This window comes from Saccopteryx leptura, chromosome 6 (assembly GCF_036850995.1).
Source record: "Saccopteryx leptura isolate mSacLep1 chromosome 6, mSacLep1_pri_phased_curated, whole genome shotgun sequence".
In the NCBI taxonomy this organism is placed as follows: Eukaryota; Metazoa; Chordata; class Mammalia; order Chiroptera; family Emballonuridae; genus Saccopteryx; species Saccopteryx leptura.
This window is the reverse complement of record NC_089508.1, coordinates 8,774,370-8,799,657: the sequence shown is the minus strand read 5'-3', so window position 1 is coordinate 8,799,657 and position 25,288 is coordinate 8,774,370. Positions and strand designations below refer to the sequence as shown.

The window sequence follows — 25,288 nt, the reverse complement described above, 5'->3', positions numbered from 1 at the left end:
TGGAGAAACTCATGAAGCAGTGAACGACACAAGAGAATGTAGTCACTCTGGGATATGTATTTTAACCTAATTGTCTGACATCTCTGAAGTGTATGGTGTGAAGGAGGGTTATGAAATGACTGGTTTTGAGGGCCAACTGTTTAATGTCAGTTTTATGGAACCAGATAATTGTTTCTTGATTGATGGAAACATGTATTAACCAAAACTTTATGAATGCACTTATACTTAATTTGTATATTATAATCATAGGAGATGTTGCATAAATTTGAGAAGAACGTTAATGAAAGATATGTAGTCCTCAAATAGTGCTTGGTGCTCACGAGCATCCTCAGCTCTGAAATAACATCAGAGCCTTGTATAGCTATGCAATTTAGATTAAAGGAGTAAGGAGCAAGTGCTCTGACATGAATTAACTGCTGTGAGAGATAATAATTGTGATATTTACTTAGTAAACGTTACTGTAAATTCTGTGTTAAATTTTGAGACAGCCCTGGCTGGGGCTATGCTCTGTTGGTTAGAGCATAGTCCAACATTTAAAGGTCGCTAGTTCAATCCCGGATCAGGGCACATACAGAAACAGGTCATGCCACTCTCTCCCTCCCTCTCTCTAAAATCAATACAGTACATAAAAAAATATTTTATAAATTGAGACAATTTCTAACTAGATCATGAAACATTGATTAGATGATACACAGCCCACTGGCTAATTACTGACAAGAGTAGGGGCATCGCCTGATCAGGCGGCGGCGCAGTGGATAGAGCGTCGGACTGGGATACGGAAGATCCAGGTTCGAGACCCCGAGGTCGCCAGCTTGAGCGCGGGCTCATCTGGTTTGAGCAAAAGCTCACCAGCTTAAGCTCACGGTCACTGGCCCCAGCAAGGGCTTACTCGGTCTGCTGATGGCCCGCGGTCAAGGCACGTATGAGAAAGCAATCAATGAACAATTAAGGTGTCGCAACGCGCAACGAAAAACTAATGATTGATAATTCTCGTCTCTCCGTTCCTGTCTGTCTGTCCCTGTCTATCCCTCTCTCTGACTCTCTCTCTGTCTCTGTAAAAAAAAAAAAAAAAGAGTAGGGGCATCATGGCATTCTTAGGTCTGTGTTAATTACCAGAAGACAAAATACAAAATACAAAACACAGTCCACAGATCACAGTTCAGTATAAACCAGAACCCATTGAATAGGTAGTAAATGCATAATGACACTTACCTGACTGGGGTTCTTGGATTTGGTTTGTTAATGTTTAAGTAGGTTATTGCACTTTAATTTTAAAAAAGAAAATGGTATTTAGAACTTAAAGAAATGTGTATGTGTAAAACAAAAAATTTGTTAAGGAACAGAATTTGAGAGAAATAACTGATACAGATGTTAGGTTCTTTCTTCTCTTGGCCCCTACCTGGTTTCATGTCTTTTGTGACTTGTTAGTTTTTTGTTTTTTTTTATAGACAGAAAGAGTCAGAGAGAGGGACAGATATGGACAGACAGACAGGAACAGAGAGAGATGAGAAGCATCAATCATCAGTTTTTTTTGTTGCGACACCTTAGTTCATTGATTGCTTTCTCATATGTGCCTTGACTGTGGGGCTACAGCAGACCGAGTAACCCCTTGCTTGAGCCAGCAACCGTGGGTCCAAGCTGGTGAGCTTTGCTCAAACCAGATGAGCCCGCGCTCAAGCTGGTGAGCTTGGGGTCTTGAACCTGTGTTCTCCGCATCCCAGTCCGACGCTCTATCCACTGCGCCACTGCCTGGTCAGGCTGTGACTTGTTAGTTTTTAAATAATACTTGTGCTATATATTTTTAAGAGTCTTTGTCCATTGAATTATAAAGTTAATTATTTAACAGTGGTGGGGAGAGCAAGAATTGGGTTCACCCAAAAATAACTAAAACATGCTATATTAAAATCCCATTAGTTGTAAAATTTGCATTTCTCTTGAAATGGAAGAACATTTTAAACTAGCCTCATTGTTGAAGTGTTAATCTCTTAATACAAATTGTAACAAGCTTTGTGTGAATATAGTTCTCTGCCTCCCCAAGTTATGTTTATGTTTTTTATGTCCTATTCAGCTATGAGCTTTATTCATTGTGAGTCAGGTAAGTTTCACTTGGGGGGTTTCATATTGGTAAAATAGTGTTTTTATAGTATGTTTGTCATTGCTTTAGAAATAACAGTGTTAACAGGTTTTGGTTCTTTTTTAAGAAATAAAATTCCTCAGTTTACTTCTATTGTAGATTGCATTTTCCCCCAGCACTATATTTGATCTGATTCTTACAGTTTTAGATATTTAGGTAGTGAAAAAGTTAAATTTCGAGTGGGTGGGAGGAGAAATAATGTTTTCATTTGGTCATTTACATTTAATGTAACTTACTTTTGTTGTAGGACAAAATGTCTTTTGAAAACAAAGGTCTTTTGCATGTGGCATGAACCAACTATACTTAGAAATGAATTTTACTAAAGCAGTATTTCTAGGCATGCCAGTTTGTTTCAAATTGTAGACATTTTTTGGCAGTAATTTTACTCAATTCCCTTTGTAGTCCAGTCACAACGCAGGGATCACAGCAAACACAGCCTCCGCAGCGGCACTATGGCATCACCTCCCCCATCAGCCTAGCGGCCCCCAAGGAGACGGACTGCCTGCTCACTCAGAAACTCATCGAGACTCTGAGGCCCTTTGGGGTCTTCGAGGAGGAAGAGGAGCTGCAGCGCAGGTAGCTGTATAAACACTGATCGTTTCTTATTAGCATAAACTAATTCGGAGGCATTCTCAACTCAATTCTCGGAGAATAATCAGAATTATTCTCCCAATGTCTGTTTCAGACAAGAGGATCCCTAGAAAGCTTCTACAGAGTTCCATTTCCCTAATTTTGATTTTTGATGCTTTTGATAATTACAGCATGGAATTGTCAGGGGGAAGGGGAATGCCTTTACCCAGTGTAACAGTGTCCACATATAATTTAACCACTATATACTTTTCTTTCTGATTACTTAAAATCTTTAAAAGTTAGGAAGCCACCGTTGAAAAGGTTTTGCATTTTAATAAGTAATGATTTGGAATAACAAACAGTTTAATGATTAGTATTTACTTTATCAACAGGATATTAATTTTGGGAAAATTAAATAATCTGGTAAAAGAGTGGATACGAGAAATCAGTGAAAGCAAGGTAAGGTGACTTACTTGTATATGAACATAGCAGTTGTCTTTTGTAACCTGTTGTGTGAGTAGATTTAGAGTCTTGAAAACAGAATTTATGTATTGTTTTCTAGTTATTTTGAAAACAGGAAAAACTGAACTGAATTCAGTGAATTTTTTTTTTTTTAAGTGAGAGGAGGGGAGATAGACAGATTCCTGCATGTGCCTCAACTGGGATCCGACTGGGATCCACCCGGCAGCCCCGGTCTGGGGCCAATGCTCAAATTAGCCAAGCTGTTCTCAGCACCTTGGGCCGTTGCTTGAACCAGTCAAGCCACTGGCTGCTAGAGGAGAAGAGAGAGAGAAGGGAGAGAGGGAGGGGAAGGGAAGTAGATGGTCCTTTCTCATGTGAGCACTGACCCGGGACTGAACTGGGACATCTGCATGCCAGGCTGATGCTCCATCCACTGAGCCAAGGGCCTTCTTTTTTTAAAGAAGTACCTTTTTGGTTGCAACATTTCAAAGCTGAAACTCAGTAATTGCTTATACACTTTACTGAAATAATAGCTATTTCTCTGGAAAGGTACTTTAAAAATATATGTTAAATATGGGAGAATCTTGTATTTGTTTATTATTTCTTTGTTTTCCTCCCCTGAAAAGACATATATCCCCAAAAAAATGGCTAAGAGCCATGTCAAAGAGTTTACTGCCTATTTTCTTCTAGGAGTTTTATGGTTTCAAGTCTTACATTTTAGTCTTTAATCCATTTAAAATTTTTTTGTATATGGTGTAAGACAGTGACCCAGTCTTGTTTTTGTTTTTTTGCATGTCTCCATCCAGTTTTCTCAACACCATTTATTGAAAGAGTCTCTCTTCACCCCATTACATATTCTTGCCTTCTTTGTCATAGATTAGTTGACCATATAGGTTGGGTTTATTTCTCGGCTCTCTATTTTATTTCCTTGATCTGGGTGTCTGTTTCTTGCCAGTACCATGCTGTTTTGATTACTATAGCCTTTTAGTATAGTTTGATACCAGGTAGCATGATACCTCCAGCTTTGTTGTTTGTTCTTTCTTAATATTGCTTTGGCTGTTTGGTGTCTTTTGTGGTTCTTGGCCTTGACAGCTTTCAACAAATGTAATATTATGTATATAGATTTTCTGTTTTTTTAAGTGATGATCAAATGAGTCCTTAAAATGCAGGGGAGTCCCTGAATCTTTACAGTTGCACATGGCATATCATAACAGCTTAAATTTACATTAGAGAGAGTAGTACTTCAAGGAGCCTAAATTAGGTAAAAAGAAAAATAAAATGATGCCTTCTATACCTGTGCTGTAAAGATTTTTATGGTTTTTGGAATATGAAGTAACATTTCATTGAAATCATTTTGGCAGGGCAGAGGGAGAGATTGGTCTCCTCTTTACTCTGGTACTAAATAGTACTTTACTACACTGAGTGATTAGAAGATACAGAGAAATAATTGACCCTCGCATACATTAAAATTATCTTTTGTTTGGGCAGAAATTATCCTTATCACCAGGGATATTTACCATGGTCCTTCAACGACAGGGTCAGAAAGGTGGTTTTAAATGCTTTCTTTTCTCCTGTTTCTGGTGTTTCTAGTCTTAAGAAAGCATCAGTTTCTAGTCTTAAGAAAGTTTAGTTCTGCTCAGAATCATTTCACCAAAGTCTTGGAAATTGAAGAAAAACGAAACCATATGTACCAGTATTGGACTCAAAATCAGTCCATTTTGATATGGTAAAATTATACTCTGATGTACTATGGGATATTTGCTATAATCATTGCATATAATATAATCTTTTAAGCAACCAGAATATGTTTTGTTATATTCTAACATTCATGGTTTATGCAGCATCCTTGTTTTGAGTAAGATCTCTGGTTCATTGCTCCTGTATAATCACACAACCACCTTTACCATAGTCATCTTTAATGCAGTTTCCAGAAATGTGGCAAAGTTCTAAAATACATAGTAAGGGTCTTTACTATAGAACACTCATTAAAAATTGAAAATTGCTTCCATTTCAAATGAGGTTATCTATAAAAGCCTGGTGTTTTGTAGAGTTTATAGAATTTGTTTACCTTCTATATAAATTTTCACTGAAATCTTCCTTGGCCTTTTCTGTTTGTCTATTTTTAATGTATATTGTTATTTGAAATAATTTTTGTTTTGCTCCACTGAGAAAATAACCATTTTTTTTTGTTGTTTCAACAGAATCTTCCACAATCTGTAATTGAAAATGTTGGAGGAAAAATTTTTACATTTGGATCCTACAGATTAGGAGTACACACAAAAGGTAAATAATGTTTTAATTATTTTGAGAAGGAATACTTTTATTTATTGAGAGAGAGAGGAAGAGAGAGAGACAGGAAGGGAAAGAGATGAGAAATACCAACTCGTTGTTGCAGCACTTTAGTTATTCATTGATTGCTTTTTATATGCGCCTTGACTGGGGGGCTCAAGCGGAGCCAGTAACCCTTGCTCAAGCCAGCGACCTTGGACTCAAGCGGGAGAATTTACACTCAAGCCAGCAACTTCGGATTTCTAACTGGGACCTCAGTATCACAGATTGATGCTCTATCCACTGTGCCATCACTGATCAGGCGAGAAAGAATATTCTTTTAGTTCTTAAAATTATAATGATGTATCCCTCTCAGTTGCATATGGCATATCATAACAGCTTAAATTTACATTAAAGAGAGTAGTACTTCAAGGAGCCTAAATTAGGTAAAAAGAAAAATAAAATGATGCTTTCTATACCTGTGCTGTGCAATGCAGTATTAACTAAAATTTTAAATTCAGTTCCTCAGTAAAAGTAGTCACATTTTAAATGTTGACTAGCCACATACAGTTAGTGGCTGCCATATTGGAAAGTGTGGCTATAGAACATTTTTCCCATTGGAAGGTTCTTCTGAACAGTGCAGCTCTCATGTCGTTTCTTCTGCCCGAGGAATATTGCTCTGGAAACCAGAACAAAAATGAATTAAAGCTTTTAAAAAACACCTGTGGATTTTTTCTTTCTTTTCCTTCTTCTTCATTTCTAAGTGAGAGGAGGGGAGGTAGAGAGACAGACTCCCACATGTACCCAACTGGGATCCACCCGGCAACCCCTGTCTAGGGCTGATGCTCTGCCTATCTGGGGCTATGCTCGCTACCGAGCTATTTTTAGCACCTGAGACAGGCTCCATGGAGCCATACTCACCCAGCGTGATATGCTCAAACCAATTATGGCTACAAGAGAGGGAGAGGAGGGAGAGGGGTGGAGAAGCAGATGGTTGCTTTTCCTGTGTGCCCTGACTCGGGATTGAACCTGGAACATCCACATGCCAGGCCAACGCTCAACCACTGTGCCAGCTGGCCAGGGCCTGTGGATTTTCTTACTGACACTTGTAGTTTTCTCCTCTGTGCAGGTAAATACACAAAAATATCATGGCAGAGAACATTTACTGAGCCTTTCTCTACTGAGCATGGAGCAAATCTGTTCTTGGTCTTCATTATCTTTTTATTCCTCAACGCTATTCTCATGTAACATAGGAGCCTAGACTTAAAGAGGCAATACAGCTTGAGCAGACTCACCCAGCCACCTCAGCAGAGCTAGGGTTCTTCTGGGGTGTTCTGAGGCTGTGTTTTTCAACCATTAGCCACTGGCCTCTGTGTTAGAAGTTATCTGCCACAAAGCAGTGTGCTGTGCACTGCTGTGTGCATAGGCCCCAGAACGCCCTCACGGTGGGGCCTCAGCTGCTGAGTCTTAGGAAAATGACTGTGACCTGATTTTACAGTTACATCGCTCCCTTGTAAGATCCTGATTACTGATTCTAATTGTCTTTTTTGTGTTCTCCTTACATACTCAGTGTTGGCCTGCTACCAAGCACTAAATTAATAACAAATATCTTACCACGATCAACCTCATTGGCTTCTTGTCAGTGGTCCTTATTGATGTTTATCCTGTAGGTCCCATTTGGGGGATATGCAGGAGACTAAAAGTGCCTGTTACACAATGTATAGAAGAAAATGGTTTCTTTGTTTCACTGAAGAACATGTTTATGATTAATGACATCAAAATGTTAGCTCAGTTATTTTTTTTATTTATTGAGTTTTACTTTTTAAAACTTTTAAAGTTTTTTATTGATTTTATTCTATTAAACTTTAAATTTTTATTTATTAGAGAAACATTGATTTGTTGTTTCACTTATTTATGCATTCATTGGTTGATTCTTGTATATGCCCTGACCAGGACTTGAACCTGTAACTTTGGTGAATTGGGACAAAGCTCTAACCAACTGAGCAACCTGGCCAGGGCCAGATGTTGGACGTATTCTTGATTAAATCCTCTCTCTCCACCATAGAAGTCTTATCTTAGTCTTTGTCTCCCAGTTCACCTGGGTCATTGCAACTAAAGGATGCTGCAGTAAAAACATACCCCATTAATTAGAATCATGTTGTTCCTGTATTGACTTTTTTTTTAAGGGGAGGGGTGTGGTTTTAGATACTCACCAGTGTGACGTTAACAGATTCTCAGCGTAGTAATTAATAATTGACAGGCTTCATCTTTTTTAGGTGCCGACATCGATGCGTTGTGTGTTGCACCAAGACATGTTGACCGAAGTGACTTTTTCACCTCTTTCTATGATAAGTTGAAATTACAAGAAGAAGTAAAAGATTTAAGAGTGCGTAAAAGTTCGGGTAAAAGGGGAGGAGTTATAAAAATTAGTCAATTGAGTGAATTTTATGGTATAGCCATCATTATTGAACTCCTGAAATTTGCCAAACCCTTTTTAAGTGCTTAACATAAATGCTTGCTTTCATTTTATTCTTTACAATAAGCCTAAAATCACAAATCTGTAATTTCGTGTACAGAGTAGGAAACGAGGCAAACAAAATAAATATTAAGCATTTTGGACATGATCACACATCCTAGTGTTAGAGATCGAGGATTAGAACTTAGGTTAGTTAGTTTGTTAAAGCTGAGAAGCCCAGTCTGTCAGGTGTTATGCTAAGTTACTTTTTAACAATTTGAAATATCACATTCATTTAAAAGTACTGAAATTAGTATAGGTCTAATGTGGAGGGTCAGAGACTGAATTTGTTTGATTTTCTTACAGGCCGTTGAAGAGGCATTTGTGCCAGTTATCAAACTATGTTTTGATGGGATAGAGGTAAGGTGTAGTCCAGATAGACGGTTTTGCTATGTGTAATTTTGATCAATGTAGGTTAAAAACTTGATTTTAAAAAAAGTTTTATAACTGGTGAATTGGTGTGATACAAGAAATAAGTTTCTATAATGGAAGTGACTGCTTGTTCTTAGAAAAATACCATTTTTAGTGTTTTAAGAGTATAGTGAAAATAGCTAAAATATAGACAGAAGTAATGAACTAACAATAAAATACTGCTACAAAACAGTTGGTAGTTTCTGCATATGCAAATTTTGTACACTTTTAGTCTAATTAAAACCAATATATTTTATAAACAAACTTTACCTTGACTTCATTTAAATTAAATATTCAAGAAGTTGGGAGAAAATTGTGACCTGATATTATGTATGCTGACGTATTTTCCGATAGGGGAGGATGTACGAGCTCAGACTCTGAGAGGCCGCACGCTGATTTTTGCTGCTTTCAGCATGTGTAGTGAAAGTAATTGGAACAAAGTGACAGAGAAGCAACTTTAGTTATGAGGTTACTTCTCCCATACAGAAGACGTGGCTGCAAAGTCACTGATAGTAACAGTGAAGATCATAAAATTTTGAAAACATCATTGTTTTTGCAAAACAGGTGGTTTCTATAATTGCTGCATAAGATGCCAACTCAGTCTTTTATGAACAAGCAAATGACTAACATTAGTAAGTAGAAATAAAATGTTAAATTTAGTAAAAGATTATCAAGTTCAGGTAGTTTTAACTTACTGTCAATGTATAATTGAATATAAAGCAATCTGTAATGTATGGTGGTTCCCTGTTTCCCAGAAAGAACAGGGAGTTTTTTTTTCTGTGGGAGAATTAACTCAGTTGTGTAAAATTTTCAGGGTGGAGATGAAAGCCAGGTGGTTACTTGAAATATTTTAAGGTGTTTTCTATTTCTACATTGTATAATAAAATAATATTTTAGGGAGTGTTTTTCCATTTCAACATTTTGTGAAATAATTTTCTTTTTTTAAATATCAGTGTCATCACTGACTTGCTTTTTTTTTTTTCTTCCTTATAGCCATTTTCAGGGACCTTAATGACTTGAAATGTCTTTAAGGCTCGTAACATGGCTTTACTATTGCCAGCTTTCTCCAAATTTCCGCAGAAACACATTCAGATAAGCAGATTCATTGGCTGGCTTACTGAGTTGCTTTTTGAGTTAATATTTTTGTGAGCATATAATCTTTATTTCTCTTTAAATTGAGGCTTTGGAATATATTTTATTGGAAAACTTATGCAACATCACAGGTGCTATTTGTATGTATACAGTTTTTCTCTATCCTATAGGTACATGTGAATGTGTTTTCACAGTAAAATCTTAAAACACTTGTTTCTGAAGTGATCTTATAAAAGGCATACCTCTAGCAGCATCTGAAGTCATACCCTCAGGAATAATTAACAAGTCTGTGCTAAGAGTTTTTTGCACACCAACCTTTTTTTTGGGGGGGGGGGAGAAGCCTTCAAAATTAGCCAGTTTTTGTTTTCTTTGTCAAAACTCAGTTGGAGAAATATAATGTAATAGTTCAGTTGGAGCTTCTTTTTTACTGACAGGAATATTTGGGCTAAGTAAGGATATGTATGGCCTTATATTTGTGCACCTTTTAGTATGTCATCATTTTACAGTTTATATAGATGGTTTAGCAAACTTAGTAAATCCAATAGATGCATTTAAAAAACTTAGTAAACCAAAACTTAGTATGATTAAAACATGTATTTGTGTAAATTCTGTTTCATATGGTCATGTTTTAACAGTATCTGGTTAACATGCCTCTGGCATGAATTAACACTCTGGACTTGCGGAGGCGTTGTCATGTTCGTAGTTAATGAGAAGAACTCGGCTTGAAGGAGTGTTGTTTTCTTTTTTAAAGAAATGCCTAAAAAATAGACAGATACAGAATGTTAAGTTTTGTTTTTGTTTTAGATTGATATTTTATTTGCAAGATTAGCACTGCAGACTATTCCAGAAGACTTGGATTTACGGGATGACAGTCTGCTTAAAAATTTAGATATAAGATGTATAAGAAGTCTTAACGGTATGTCAAAACCTACTTCCTTTTGCATAGTAGCACTTCCTGTCAAATATGAAATAGTTTTAAACTCAGGTCTTGTAATGAATGAAGCCTTTTGTAGCCATAGTCGTTATCCATAGAGACTTGAGTTACATGTGCTTTATTTAAAATAGTTAGACTTTAGAGGGTATTTGCTAACTTATTTTACTTATCTTGTAACTTTTTTTTTTTTTAATTTCCTGGGACATGTAAAGACTGTGCAACATAACCTGTTGCTAATTTGGGTTTTACTAAATTAGTTTGATCCCCGGTGCCCTTTGTAATGTTTTTAACTGTTGTGTTGAAAGGATTGTCTTTGAACACTTTTGATTATCATTGATTGTTACTATGCTCTTGAATAATTCTTTGCAATTTAAGTGGATCAAACTGTGCTCAACGTATGTGGAGTGGAAGAAGTTCAATTATGGGTTGAAAGTTTGAGATTAGGCAGATTACAGTTCAGATTCTTTAGTTGACGGTAGCATTTGTAATAGATCAAACTTTTAGGTTTTTTATTTGCCTTCTTGTTGAATTAACATTACTGATTCAAATTAAGTATTTTTAATTTGACATTAATCTCAGAAAACTTAAAAGGAATATTATTAAAATTTTTGTTATTTAATGCTGGTTTTTTTTTCTTCCATTCTTATTAATCAGGTTGTAGGGTAACCGATGAAATTTTACACCTAGTACCAAACATTGACAACTTCAGGTTGACTCTGAGAGCTATCAAACTGTGGGCCAAACGTGAGTTCAGAATTTGTTGGCTAGCTTATTAAAACTATTTAAACTTTGATTCAACACTAACTGTTCTTTTTGCTTTTCCCTTATCAACAGGCCACAACATCTATTCCAATATCTTAGGTTTCCTCGGTGGTGTTTCCTGGGCTATGCTAGTAGCAAGAACTTGCCAGCTTTATCCAAATGCAATAGCATCAACTCTTGTACATAAATTTTTCTTGGTATTTTCTAAATGGTATGTGTTTAGATTATATTAAAATAAAATTGATTGTAGACACTGAAGTTTAGTCTTATTTCTATGACATTTCTGCAGCTGGTATCAGATTCAAATCTTAGTTCACGATCTAGCCACTTAGATAGACTGTGGGGGGGGGGAGGATCATGTATGTAAACTGGCAAACTTAATTCCATTCCTTTCCCCTAGCTTTCCCAGGGTGCTATGGCAGTTGCTATTAGTACCTCCACGTATAAACTTACCTCTAACTGAACTCTAAATCTTAACTGTAATGTCTGTGAAATCAAAGACTAGATAGGGTTGGGATATCAGTTACCTTAGATGAACTTATATATTCCAACCTTTTACCCTTTGAATTCTTCTAAATCTATAGGCCCTTAGTTTCTTGTGATTGTTTTTGTTTTCAGCTGCCCGTTTATATTTGATAAAATATTAAGATGCAGTAACTATAAGTGCTTGAAAAAAGGCAGTTGACCCTCCCTTTGAGATTAGTCATTAACCCTGGAGAGATTTTCCATTTTTAAGTGCCCTTGTGTCAGCATTTTTGCATCTGTCAAACAGCATTTTTTCTTTAAGAAAAATAAGATAAGAAGAGATTGCCATTTTATATTAGCTGATTTGGCCCCAAAGTTTAGGGGCTTTTTTTGTTGGTTTTTTTGTTTTTTTTTTTTATTAAGAGGCATAGAGACAGGCTCCTGCATGCACCCTGACCAGGATCCACCCAGCAAGCCCCTACCAGGTGATGTTCTGCCTGTCTGGGGCTGTTGCTCCATTGCTCGTCAGCCAAGCTGTTTTAGCGCCTGAGGAGAGGCCATGAAGCCATCTTCAGCGCTGGGGCCAACTTGCTTTAACAAACCAAGCCATGGCTGTAGGAGAAGAAGGGGGTGGGGTGAAGAAGCAGATGGTCGCTTCTGTGTGCCTTGACGGGAATCAAACGTAGGCCATACTCGTGACAGGCCACCGCTCTACCACTGAGCCAACTGGCTGGGGCAGGTTCTTGGTTTTAATGAAAATGATTTTAGAGATTTTTTTCCTTCCTCCTTGTTTCTGCTAACTTCTATACCTCCTCCCTCTGAAGAAAAAGAGTCTTTTAGTTATTTTATAAAAATAAAGAGTTTTTGGATTACAGTTGATAATGTAGAACTCTCCCACACTTTTATTTTCTGCTACACTTTTTAATACTGAGTCTGTTATTTTCGGATTTTATAGTACTTAATCACATATAATCAGTTTGATGGGAATGACTAAAGGATGTCAGAATTTTTTTAATGTTACACATACATAGCAAATACCATTTCTAAGATGTTAACCTTGATGTTAGGTATGGTAAATGTTTTCTAGTTTTTAATCTACTCCATAAATGACTGAAGTAGCTAATTCATAGGATGCACCTTGAAAATAATATGTTCATGTCACAAAGTTTTATTACACATACTCATAACTCTTGTCATGAAGTAGAGAAAAATTTTCCTAATCAGTTTTTATTATTATTTATACTTTGCCTGTAATGCGTTAACTTTTCATTCTTGGTTGTATTTGGATGGAGCTAGTGTAAAGACAGGACTTTTGCCTCTTAAGAGGGATTTATCTAGTTCAGGGTAGAGGTGAACATATTAGATGTTGTGGGATAATACTTTTTAATTTAAATAGTGCTTTATCTAAGTTCTTTGAGAAATAGAGTAGATGTTTGACTGCAGTCTGAGAAAGTTACCAAATGGTTTAATTTCATAGAAGAAAAGTATTTCAAGTAGTCTTAACGTCAACAGGAATAAAAGATTATTATATGTACCACGAGGGCAAAATGAATGAAGAAGGATCACATTCACAATGCTGTATGTTTAACAAAATACGTTTAGATGGTAATATCCAAGTCTTATCAAGTGCTACACTCTTTTTAAACAGGGAATGGCCAAATCCAGTGCTATTGAAACAGCCTGAAGAATGCAATCTTAATTTGCCTGTATGGGACCCAAGGGTTAGTGTATTATTTTTTCCCCTACAAATTCACACTCTGCAATAACAAGTAAAAGTCATCTGCATAAACTTCAGGGAGACTTTCCATCCTTTTACATATGAGTGACCTGTTCGTATTGCACTTCTTTTTAGATTACCTCAACTATAATTGTCCTCTCATGTGAGAAGCATAATTATGTACCCTGTAAACTACACTTAATTGTACATAGTTCGTAATATCAAGTTCACTAACATTTTATTTTATATAGAACTACCTTGTAAGTCAAAGTTGTGTGGGCATTTGTGCTTAAAAAAAAAAAAATAAAAGGATACTAAAAATCCCTGTATTTTTTTATTTGATCTAAGTATTCTGTTAAAAAATTGAGTTGTTATAGGAAAACTGTTGCTTAATGTTTACCTGTGGCAGAAACCTTCTAAGAAATACCACTTTAATTTCTATGATGTAATTATAAGAATTGGTTTTGGGTATTAAAGATTATAAAAACAAGGTTGGGCTAAAGAACTTCCATTCTGCTTCTTAGAAAGTTATGATCTTTATTGCTTACTCAGTTTAAATGTTAGCAACGTGTACTTTATTCAGGTTAGAATAAAGCTTTAGGGATTTATAAAATTCTTTTCTACATTGTTTTCCTATCTTACACTTTCAAAAATATTGTCAGTTTTAAGTTCTTAACACATCAAACTATCGTACTTTCAAGTTTTCCAAACCCCAAGACAGTTTTGGAGGGATGAGTATAGTTTTCTTCACGGAAATATGCCACTTACCCTTAGTGTATAGATTAAGATGAACAGTTTTTAAATCATTTTGTTATCTCTTAAAATGATACCAACATAGATAGCATAGTTCCACCATGAGTGAGCTAAGCTTCATTACATGTGAGTTGAGGTTCTATTAGACCGGAAGTTTTCAGGTGGTTTAAAGTTTGCTTTACACAGAACATTGGAATATATTTCTTGAAAGTACAATTGTGTGTGCATCCCCATTTCTGTTGTTGAAAAAAGAAAAACTAAACATCAGTAGCCATCCAAGTAGACCCTTAGGCACACTGTTGCTAGTAAGGCTGCCAGAATAGTCATGCTGACATGATCTGAACAATTAGTTTAGACAAAATCTTGATTCTGTAAAGAATTCTTATAAAAAGAATGTCTCCTCCCATGTTTTTTCTTTCTCAACTCCAGCTGTGAATGAAATAAAACTTAATCATTGGTTCAGTTTTAACAAGGGGTAAAAAGTCCAAATATCTGTTGCATATGTACTTGAAGAAACTGATTGGCTGTTGTTGTATGTAGGTAAACCCCAGTGATAGGTACCATCTTATGCCTATAATTACACCAGCATACCCACAGCAGAACTCCACGTACAATGTGTCCGTTTCAACACGGATGGTCATGGTTGAGGAGTTTAAACAAGGTAAGTGGCTATCCTTCTGTTCTCCTTTCTACACAGAGAACTTACATAACCAATGTAGACCCTGTAGTCGGGTGTACAATTTAGATTGAAGAGAGCATTCACTGAGGTGAATTTTGGTGTTTTTATTGATTACAATATATATTTGTGAACTGACTTGAAAAAGTGTAATTCCTTTTAGGCAGTATTTTGATTATATATTGGAAGATTAACCAACAGTTAAAGCCATACTCTAAGAAGGGCCTTTTGGGGCTGATTTACTGCCATACTTAACTATTGCCATGTAAAACTTTAAATGATAGTTTGTCTCTACTGTGTGGCACGCGATGTTGTTAGCAGGCTATATATTCTTGGAAAGCTCTTTTGAGGAGGCTTGGGTCTATACTTCCCATTATTTTGGAAGAACCTCTAAACTTTTCTGAATCTCAGTTGTACTATTAGTGTGAAGGTACAGCTATTGCCAAACAGTTTTGAGGGAAGTTACCAGAACAGGATTGTTTGATTTGACTGACACGAGTCTATCTAAGAAATAGAAGTAGCTGTATGACTACCAGCTTCAAACTCAGATGTGTGAAAGTCTTTTCTGTTAGTCTAAACGGGCTCTTCGTGGGAAGATGTTGCTATCTTTTAGAATCAGCAGTAAGCATGTTTTTAGCCAGACAAGAAACAAGCTTTTGGGAAAACTTTCCTTGGTAACTACAGTGCTTCAGTTTTTGGAGAGAGTCATTCTGTGAGCATGACATTTTAGAATAGTGGTAATTTACCGGATACCTCGCTCTCAAAAAATCCTCTAGCATTTTCGAAAAGTGTTTATGTATGTAAGAACCTTTATGCTCTGAAGTCATTGACTTAAATTGCTTTTGTTAAAATTATTTTAGGGTTATAGTGAACGCATGTGGTATGTTTTAAGATCTTTAAAACTCTAGATTGTTAGACTGAACCATGCAAACATTTTAATATGTTTTTAATTTAGGTCTTGCTATCACAGATGAAATTTTGCTGAGTAAGGGAGAGTGGTCCAAACTTTTTGAAGCTCCAAACTTCTTTCAAAAGTACAAGTATGTATTTTAAGGCATGTCGGACATGTTGCTCTCTTAAGTAATGGTTGCGTATGTGAAATCTCTTCTTTCTAGACTAATGTAGTTTTGAATTTTCCTTTAAATATCTTCTATAGAACTTTCCTGTCACAAAGGGTGTACTGTTTCTAGTGAACCCCCCTCCCTTTTTTTATCTGTCAAGGTAAAGTGTAGTCCCTACAGTTTCGCTGCCTTCTGTAACCTCCTCCTGTATTTATAGCAACGTCAGTTTTGTAGGCACATGTTAGTCCTCACCAGATCTCAAAACCTGTATACCTTGGCAAAGAAGTGGACTGTCAAAATTTATAATTAATATTCACTATTACAAAACTAAGTATTTCCAGCTATTTCTGGAAACATTAAGATTCTCTATAATATAGGCAAAGCTAATAACATGTCAGCATTTATAGTCAAATGTTTTCAATACTTACCGATACTATTGGCCTACATGTAGTTTTCCTCTAAAGTTAATAAAGCCCCTTCAGATATTTCTACAAGTAATTCTTTTGGAATCTAAGTGGGGGTAATAGTTTTTACTAAAGGTTTTAATATAATGGTTTAACACCTTAGTACAGGTTAAAAGCCTGAATGTGTTGGTTTTGATGAAAATTGTAAGTTACAATAAATCTTACTTTTAAAAAAATGGACTTGCACTTTTATTTGCCCTGAGCTGAAAATTTGCCAAAGTCCCACTAAAATTTTTTTCTTTAATGCTTGAAACTTTCCTGACCATTTGATCTTGTGGATTGTGTTTTGTAATAATCTAAGCAAGATTGCTTTATTCTATTTCCCCAATTAAAAACAAGAATGATGACCTTCATGATGTCTCTGTGTTTTGTTTGTATCTTTTGCATGATAAAGCAATGATGGAGCCAGCTTAATTGTTGTGTTCTGGAAGCACTACCTGTCAGTAAACATTTAAATAGCATAACATCGAATATTCTGTTTATTACTTATTCCCCGTAAGTTGTGCTTTTCCATTTGGAAGATAATTTTTCTTTGTTTTTTATTTGAACCAGTGTGGAAGAAGTACTTTTGAACATTTAAACTAATGAACATATTTTCTGATACTTTAAAAACTACATTATAGAGTACATAATTACTTGTATGGAGAATAATAAATTGGTTTGTAGAGAAGTATCAGCATCTCTTAATCCCTGAGAATCAAAGATGAAGCTGGATTTACTATTTTTCCTATTTCACTTCCTTATAGGGTGAGAGGTGGGTAGAATGAAATTCTTGAAAGTACCTAAGTATCTTTCTTCATTTTAAGCAAGATTATTGTTGAAATTGAACAAACCTTGATAGTGTTATTTGTTTGAATAAATTTGTATTACTAGAACTTTGAAGATTTTTCTAAAGCTTGCTTAATTTTTTCTTTTAAAAATTTTAGGCTATCTTTCAATCAATGCCAAATAGTACATGTGAGCTCTTCAGTTGACTGATTAAAAGATGTAGATTACTATGTTTATACTGAATTATCTTGAAACAGTCCTTTGGTTATCACAAATGACCTTAAACATAATTAGACATGAGGATGTAGCAACAAATAGAAGAAATTATATCAGCAAAATGAAAACTTCAGCTGTGAGTTTTTGGAAAACAGATTTGAAGATATGACAACAGTGGTCTAATTTTATCTATACCAAATTGTATTCAAAACTTCTCCCCAAATTTCTAGTAAATACTTTTATTAGACTTCAGAGGTATTCACAGATATGAATTTTTAAAAACATATGAAATAGTCCAAAGATTGGCTGTACACTGAACTGAAGTTCTTAAGTTTTCTCTTGAGTCAAAGTTGGTTAAACCTTATTTGAAATATGTCCTGCAAGTATTTTGATGTGTAGGATTTTAAATCATATGTAATATACCTGTTTGCCATTCTTGGAAAGGAGAGAACCATGGAGGAAGTTATCTTGCTTTTTAAGACAAAACATCGTTCCTTGTGAAAAGCGTAACATTGCTTTGTGAAATTTTAAGTAGTCCTAATAAAATATTTTTTATGTTTTTCCTTGCGAGATACTCGTTGACACTTAAGTAAAAAATAAATAAATAAAGCAATAAAGTGCTTCAGTGTTAACCTAGGAAATGTGAATACATCAGGTGTTTCATTTCACTGGGAAACAAGGAAGGAGGAAAGTATTAGGAAAAAATCCAGAATGTTCTCTAAAGTGCAAGAAATCTATCATTTCAAGAAGTATATATATATAGAATACTTGAGCCTTATAATGTTTTTAAAAACTCTAAAAATAGTGAAGCTATAATTCTTGGTCCTGAGTTACTTAAAGCTGGACTTGCATGGATTGTTTGAGATTTTTCGCTGCATATATAAGCTATGATCTACCCCAGTAAAATAATAATGTGATGAAATGTCCAGGAAACCTATTTACATGATGCTTTCTGGGGGGGTAGTTATTAAGTAATAATAGTAACTAAACTGTTCCAAGGAGTTTTTAAAATTTACGTGGGGCACATTTTTATACTTAAATTTATTATTGGAAATTGATAATCTTTAAGTTAATCACTGTTACATGAAGACTTCAAACTGTCCCTAAAGCCATCTGAGCATCATAAGCATGATAGTGACAGTGTAAAATAGGAGTTGTCACATTTTTGGAAGAGATACTACTTGGCCTTTGTGCTTTCAGGGATTTGAAGATCTGGGATTCTGTTCAGTTTCTTAGATGGAAGAGTTTTTGCTTTATAAATAAGTTCCTAATGGCAGGTTATTTCTATTAGGCTTAATTATTGTATTTTGTAGCTACCACTTTAAATTTGCTTATATATGGCTAAGTAAACATTTAACCTCAGTATAAGTACTTGTTACTTGTGGAACACTTTCAGCGGTGTTAAAACAAATGCATGTTTGTAAACAATGTACAGAATAGATACTCCCCATTTCATTAAGAACCAAAGTTAAACTCTTTAAGCTTCACAACTTGAAATTTTGAATTACCAAAAAAATATTTAAATGGATTATATCTTTGTCTTAGAGAACACTATATGTACATCCTTGAAACTTTTGTTGAAGAATCAGGCAGTCATTAAGAATATCCTTTTTAATAGTGTGGTGAAGTGATCTAGAGAGGCGAGTTTTGTCCCTAAACTAGGTGAACCCAAACAACCTGACTGGTGTTCTTTATGCATGCTGCTTTTTATACTTTGTTGTCTCCTTTTATAAGTTGTTCTACTTTGTCAGAGAGCTCTCCCTCCATCTCCCTTTCCTGTTCTTGTTTCTTAAATCTGTCCATTTTCAATTTCCCAGGGAAGTGTAAGTCCGGGTACTGATCTTGTTATGATTTTGTTTGATTTAAGAGCAGTTAGGGCCCTTGAGAGGAGGTTTTCTGTGTACACAAAATGCATGACTTTTTAAAAGTGCTTTCATGTGACTTATTTGAACCATCTGTGCTTGATCTATATACTGTTGACCCTTGAAAAATGCAGGAGTTAGGGACATCAAAACCCCATGCAGTTCAAAACCTTTGACTAGCTCTTGACTCCCCCATAACTTAACTACTAATAGTGTACTGTTGACTGGAAGGCTTACTGATAACAGGTCATTGCTAAACTCAGTTTGTATGTTAAGTTTTGTTTGCTCTATCCTAACAAAGTAAGCTAGAGGAAAAATGTTATTAACATCAGAAGGAAGATAGATTTATTTACTGAAGAAAAAACAAACAAACACCCACCTATAAGTGGACCCATGCAGTTCATACCTGTGTTGTTCAAGGGTCATTTGTATTTGGTTTGCTTTAAATAATACTGAACAGATTAAACTGGTAAAGGAAGTAAGGACTTGTGTGGATTTGACTGCATATTCACCCATCTGGCTATGCGTTCATATGTATGTATATTACTTCTGTTACAGTAAGTTTATAGGTAGCTCATTTGAACTTAACAATTCCTCTGTCACGGAGAGCGGAAGTATCCCATTGTACAGATGGTATATGTAACCAAGTCTTAGGTCTGGGTTAACATAGTTGTGAAGAATCGAAACTATTTTTTTCCACATACTTTGTGAGCATAATCAAGTGGTCTGTTTAAGGGAGTATGGTTAAAAAATGCTTAAAACTGGCCAAATCTTCATTAGGCAAGTATCCCTTGCCTAAATGTCTTTGGTGGAGGTGCTGGGGGAGGGGCTAACTTGAACTAGGGTTGGTAGCTTTTTTTCTGGTCCTAGATCATACATGTGCTTTTGACCAGAAATCTCATTTGTCAGATGTGAAAGATAACAAAGGTTTCAGCCTTTTGAAAGAAAAAAGTAATTTAAAAATTTTGGTTATGTTCTGACTTTTCAAAGCAGTATCCACACTAGACATGGCAACAGTTTGCTTTTTGAGGTAAAATTTCTGGTGAGAAGTTTGGCTTCCAGCACCCCTAAAACAGATTCTGGGGAAGAGCTTATTGAACTGAACATTTTAGTTTTATGCAGCTGAACTGTATGAATTGTACGCAGTTACAGTTTGTTTTTAAAAGACTTAAAATAGATATTTGGTCATGATGGTATTTTCTAAAAGCAAAACTTGCTTTTTCTTTAATTTCAATGGAATTGGAATCTGCACAGAAACAAGATTTCTTTGGTGCCCTCACATTAGTGGTGCTGCTTCTTTGTCACAAAAATTTATCCTGTTACTTGAGAAAGGTCGTGAGACATTCAGTATTAACTTGGGCTTAATTTTTGCTAATTTTTAAAAGCATGATGTGTTTGTTATTATTTTTTGAAGTTACTGATGTAATGTATATATTTAGTCATGCTGTTTTTGTGGCTACAATCTTGTTGCTTTATTTCCATTGAAGTAACTTGGTTCTAATGGATTATATTTTAGTGAGCAGCTCTTTAACTTTGTAGGTAAAGCATTCCCCTGTCGTCATTGACCCAAATTATCATTTCATATTTATTCAGCATTCTTGAATTTAGCTGCTTTTGGGGTAATTATTCATAATGTAATTACTTTTCAGAGGAATTAAACTTGCCAGTAGTTATAGAAACTTGGGAATTAGCTTTTATGATTCTATATACATATTTAGATCACAGTTCCTCCTTGCTAAATCGATGCTGATACATAACTCATGAAGCTTACTATATTATGGTATTAATATCCTACAAAAAGCACTTAAATAAAATAAATAGCATGTTGTCTTTATCTTCAAAGGCATTATATTGTACTTCTAGCAAGTGCACCAACAGAAAAGCAACGCCTAGAATGGTGAGTACAAGATTAGACTTTACAGAAAAAATAAACTCCAAATTAATCAGATAACCACAGAGCTCAGGAGATGGAAGTCCATAAAACGCCCAGTTTGGTTTTATTCAGAAATGGAGCTTTACTGCTTGTAATAGAAATAGAGGAATTTGGGATTCATATACAGTTTTTATTCTGTTTGCCTTAGAGATACATGTGTCACTTCCTAACTGTATATTTAAAGTGTTTTAAAAAATAATAATTTGTAAGGATATCTTGTAACCTCCTAGTTTGAAATGTGGCTTGATTCTATTCTCCCATTTTATCTTCGGCATTTTTGGCTGGAACGTAAAGGTTTCATTTTATCTATGGGGGTCCAGAGAGTTGAACTGCTCCCTGTGTATTTAAGTATGATCCTCATAATACTACTTTACATAAACATTTGATTTTGTGTTTTATGTATGTGTGTGTTTATTTTAAATGTATTTATTGATTATAGAGAGAGGAGGGGAGAGAGACAGAAACAGATTTGTTTTTCATTTATTTATTGATTTTAGAGGAAGTAAGAGAGAGAAACATCAATTTGTTGTTCCACTTATTTATGCATTCATTGGTTATTTCTTGTATGTGCCCTCCCTGATCAAGGATCAAGCCCACAATCTTGGCATATCAGGATTTTATTTTATTTTTAAAATTAACCAGAATTCATATTAATACTAAGTGACATTTGTTCAGGGTGGGCTTGGTGGAGTCAAAAATTCGAATCTTGGTTGGAAGTTTGGAGAAGAATGAATTTATTACACTGGCTCATGTGAATCCTCAGTCATTTCCAGCACCCAAAGAAAATCCTGACAAGTAAGCCACCTTCTCATTTGATCTGATTTCCTCTTTCCATTTTCAACTTTTGCTCCTAGAAGCATTTATAGGCAATTTTTAATAACTAGAACCACTGTTAAATTGATTATAATACAGCTCAAAACCACATCGAGATTTACATATAGGTTAGGTTTTCCTGATTAGAAACATTGAAGACAAAAATTACTACTTGAGAAAAATTACCTCTGAAATAAATTCCTCTGATAATCATCTGTAGTGGTCAGGTGCCCACTAACCAATCAGTGCGAAGTTTGCAGATCTGCATTTCTTACCCTTTCTTTCTTGCCCTGTTGTACAGTGGCTGTCAGAGTGGCTGTTATGCCAAGCATCAGTCTTTGCTTTTTATCTTATAGATTTTTAAAAGAAAACATACTTGGATTTGACTTTGTAAAAATTTGATTTGTGATGTATTCTGGAACATTGAGAAGATACGTTAAAATCAGGCTCACTTCATACTTTTCAAGGTCTTTTATAATAAGTCTGTTTCTGGTTTGATTGTTGCTGTCTTACTTTATGAGTTTCTGTTTTGCCTATATATACTTCATTGCATTTGGGAGTTTTAGTAGCGAGACTTTTTTAACAAATTAAAATAGCATTTAAGAAAGATTGCAAATATAAGGGAGTGGGTCATTTGAGATTGTGTAGTAATAGAATAGCTATTCTTTTGATTGCTCCAGATTATTTTCTTCTGTAATCATGTGAAAGAGAGGATTTGAGCTCTTTGCATTTCTTTGTTGCTCCAGTCTTAATTATTATCTGGTCCATTCAGTGGATTCGCCATTAAATGTTCAAAGCTAGCTGAATCACCCTTGTTCCAGTTACTATGCTGCGTCAATTCTGCGCATGCAGCCTTTTCAGTTGTGTTTTAAAGGTTTAAGGAATGTATATTAACTTCTAGCTAAATTTTTATAGCTAGGATATTCCTTTTTGTTCCGCATTTTCTACAATATATACGTTCCCTTTCATTAGTTTGAATGTAATTTTTCTTTGTAGTGCATCTGATGCTTTAGGGTCATCACGAAGAAAATTGAGTGTCAATATGTAGATTGACAAATACGAGTGTATTTGTCCTAGTACCCTGGTTGTTTCTGAATTTTAATAGAGATATAGAGGACAGGTGTGTGGGGAGGGCTTTGAGTTTGATGGAGTTTGGGCTTATCACTTTATTTAATTTGCTTATACATTACTATTTTAAGTTTTTTCACATTCTCAGGTTGTCAATCATGATAACTGTATTTTTATGAAATCCTGGTAAACTACAGTAATATTCTTTTTACTTTTCAGGGAAGAATTCCGCACCATGTGGGTGATTGGGTTAGTGTTTAAAAAAACCGAAAACTCTGAAAATCTCAGTGTTGATCTCACCTATGATATTCAGTCTTTCACAGATACAGGTATATCTCTATTTGGATAAACAAACGTGTACTTGCATATTTGAATTAATTTGTCTCCATGTATATACCTTAGTGATATTTGTATTAACTGTTAAAATTACAGAGGGTCCTCGGGTTACGACACAGTTCTGTTTCTACGACAGTAATGTAACCTGAATTTTGGTGTAAGTCGAAGCATACCCTGCCTAACACAAACGGAACACTTGAGCTTTTAACAGTCCAAAATGGCATAGACAAGCGCACCGGGGGATGTCAGCTCCCTCACTCATGACGCGCCTGACTGCGTGTGGACTTGTGTCACTGCACATTCTTCCACCGCCGCCACCAGACCGCAGTCTGCCCATGTCCCCCAGGAGGACGGCACTAATAGTGCAAGCCAAAACACTCATGTCTCAGTTTTTTTAAGTTTTTTTATGGGAATGAGCATTGTAAACTTTAAACGTTGTATGTCGAGACTGTCATAACCCGAGGACCCCCTGTACTTGGGTGTGGTAAACCATAGTCACCAAAATAATCTTAATGATTCTGGATTACTTATAGTTTTAGTATTGTGTAGTATAGAAATGTTTTTTTCCCCCATTGTGGTAAGCCTAAAGTTAAGTAAAACTATTTTAAGTTTGATTTGTCCACAGTTACTTATTAGAAACAACCTGAATATTTGATTGTCCACAAGGCCAAGTCTATGTCTGACTGCCATGATAATCTTGAACCTGAGAAATTTCTGAAGCTGCCTGACCAGGTGGTGGCACAGTGAATATAGAGTGTCGACCTGGGATGCTGAGTACCCAGGATTAAAACCCTGAGGTGGCCAGCTTGAGTGTTGGACCATAGACATGATGACCCCATGGTCGTTGGCTTTAGCCTAAAAGGTCACGGTGGCTTGAAGCATAAATCACTGGCTTGAACAAGGGGTCATTCACTCTTCGGGAGCCCCTGGATCAAGGCACATATGAGAAAGCAATCAATGGACGACTAAGGTGCTACAATCACGAGTTGATGCTTCTCATCTCTCTCCCTTTCTGTCTCGCTCTCTCGCTCTTGATTAAAAAAAAATTTATGAAGCTAAATTTTTTGGTGACTTTGAGGAAATTTATTGTCCTTTTCAGATATAGACTCAAATAGGGTGATTAGAGCTACATTTCAGATTGACTGTACCCTGAGATATAATTAGGCAGTATAATTTAAACACCTTGTTTAAATGGTAGATTGTAGTGATGCAGCTTTTCAAGGGAATGATGAATGTGCATAGAGACAATGACGAATTGCATCTTTTTTAGGGACTAAGTTTCTTTTGGACACCTCTCTTTTCCCTACCCCCCATTAAAAATTGTTTAGTGTGTGTCAGTTTTACCTGTCCTCAATGAATTTTCCCCAAAGGACATTCAGATTTAACATTAAAATTTTTTTACTTCTTTGGAGAAGTAGAGAGAAAAAACTGTTATAATTTGTTTAAAAGCTTGTATCATACACTAAATATAAGGGAGAAATAAAAGGAAAAGAATATATATTTCAGTATTAATTGCTTAGGTGCAATGACTGGAAGACATATTTTGATCAGGTGAAATACACCTATATGTAGAATTAGCAGCAGCAGTGTGGTGTTTGAATTCCTACTGACCAGTTGATACAGGTGTTACCTGTTTTGATTAAGAGACCAGCAGCATTACCAGTGGTGACATAATAAAAGTTAAAGTTTTAAGTTGAACAAAAGGTGATCTCTTGATATATATGGTAGTTGCATTGCTGGAAAGTTCATATTAAAATTACTTCATGGGCCTGACCTGTGGTGGCGCAGTGGATAAAGCGTTGACCTGGAAATGCTGAGGTTGCCGGTTTGAAACCCTGGGCTTGCCTGGTCAAGGCACATATGGGAGTTGATGCTTCCAGCTCCTCCCCCCCTTCTCTCTCTCTCTGTCTCTCTCTTCTCTCTAAAATGAATAAATAAAATTAAAAAAAAAATTACTTCATGGTTTTTATATAAGATTGAATTGAGTTCTTGGTTCATATAATTGATC

At 35.5% G+C, this 25,288-nt stretch overlaps 1 protein-coding gene and 1 non-coding gene across 3 annotated transcripts in view; one reads left to right on the top strand and one right to left on the bottom strand.

Moving 5' to 3' along the window:
• The window catches only part of PAPOLA (poly(A) polymerase alpha), a 60,266-nt gene that overhangs the window by 14,700 nt on the left and 20,278 nt on the right, over positions 1–25,288 (top strand). For both annotated transcript variants that reach the window (XM_066343129.1, XM_066343128.1), the window contains exons 2-15: positions 2,537–2,710; positions 3,097–3,163; positions 5,368–5,449; positions 7,711–7,820; positions 8,256–8,309; positions 10,257–10,368; positions 11,041–11,130; positions 11,221–11,359; positions 13,262–13,334; positions 14,624–14,744; positions 15,715–15,799; positions 20,974–21,027; positions 21,739–21,858; positions 23,164–23,273. In XM_066343129.1, coding sequence (XP_066199226.1) covers positions 2,537–2,710; positions 3,097–3,163; positions 5,368–5,449; positions 7,711–7,820; positions 8,256–8,309; positions 10,257–10,368; positions 11,041–11,130; positions 11,221–11,359; positions 13,262–13,334; positions 14,624–14,744; positions 15,715–15,799; positions 20,974–21,027; positions 21,739–21,858; positions 23,164–23,273 — 1,391 coding nt within the window. The remainder of the gene's footprint in view (positions 1–2,536; positions 2,711–3,096; positions 3,164–5,367; positions 5,450–7,710; positions 7,821–8,255; positions 8,310–10,256; positions 10,369–11,040; positions 11,131–11,220; positions 11,360–13,261; positions 13,335–14,623; positions 14,745–15,714; positions 15,800–20,973; positions 21,028–21,738; positions 21,859–23,163; positions 23,274–25,288) is intronic.
• Positions 9,346–9,476, bottom strand: LOC136377957 (small nucleolar RNA SNORA33). The gene has a single exon (XR_010746555.1). It is a non-coding gene; the product is annotated as a small nucleolar RNA SNORA33 (small nucleolar RNA).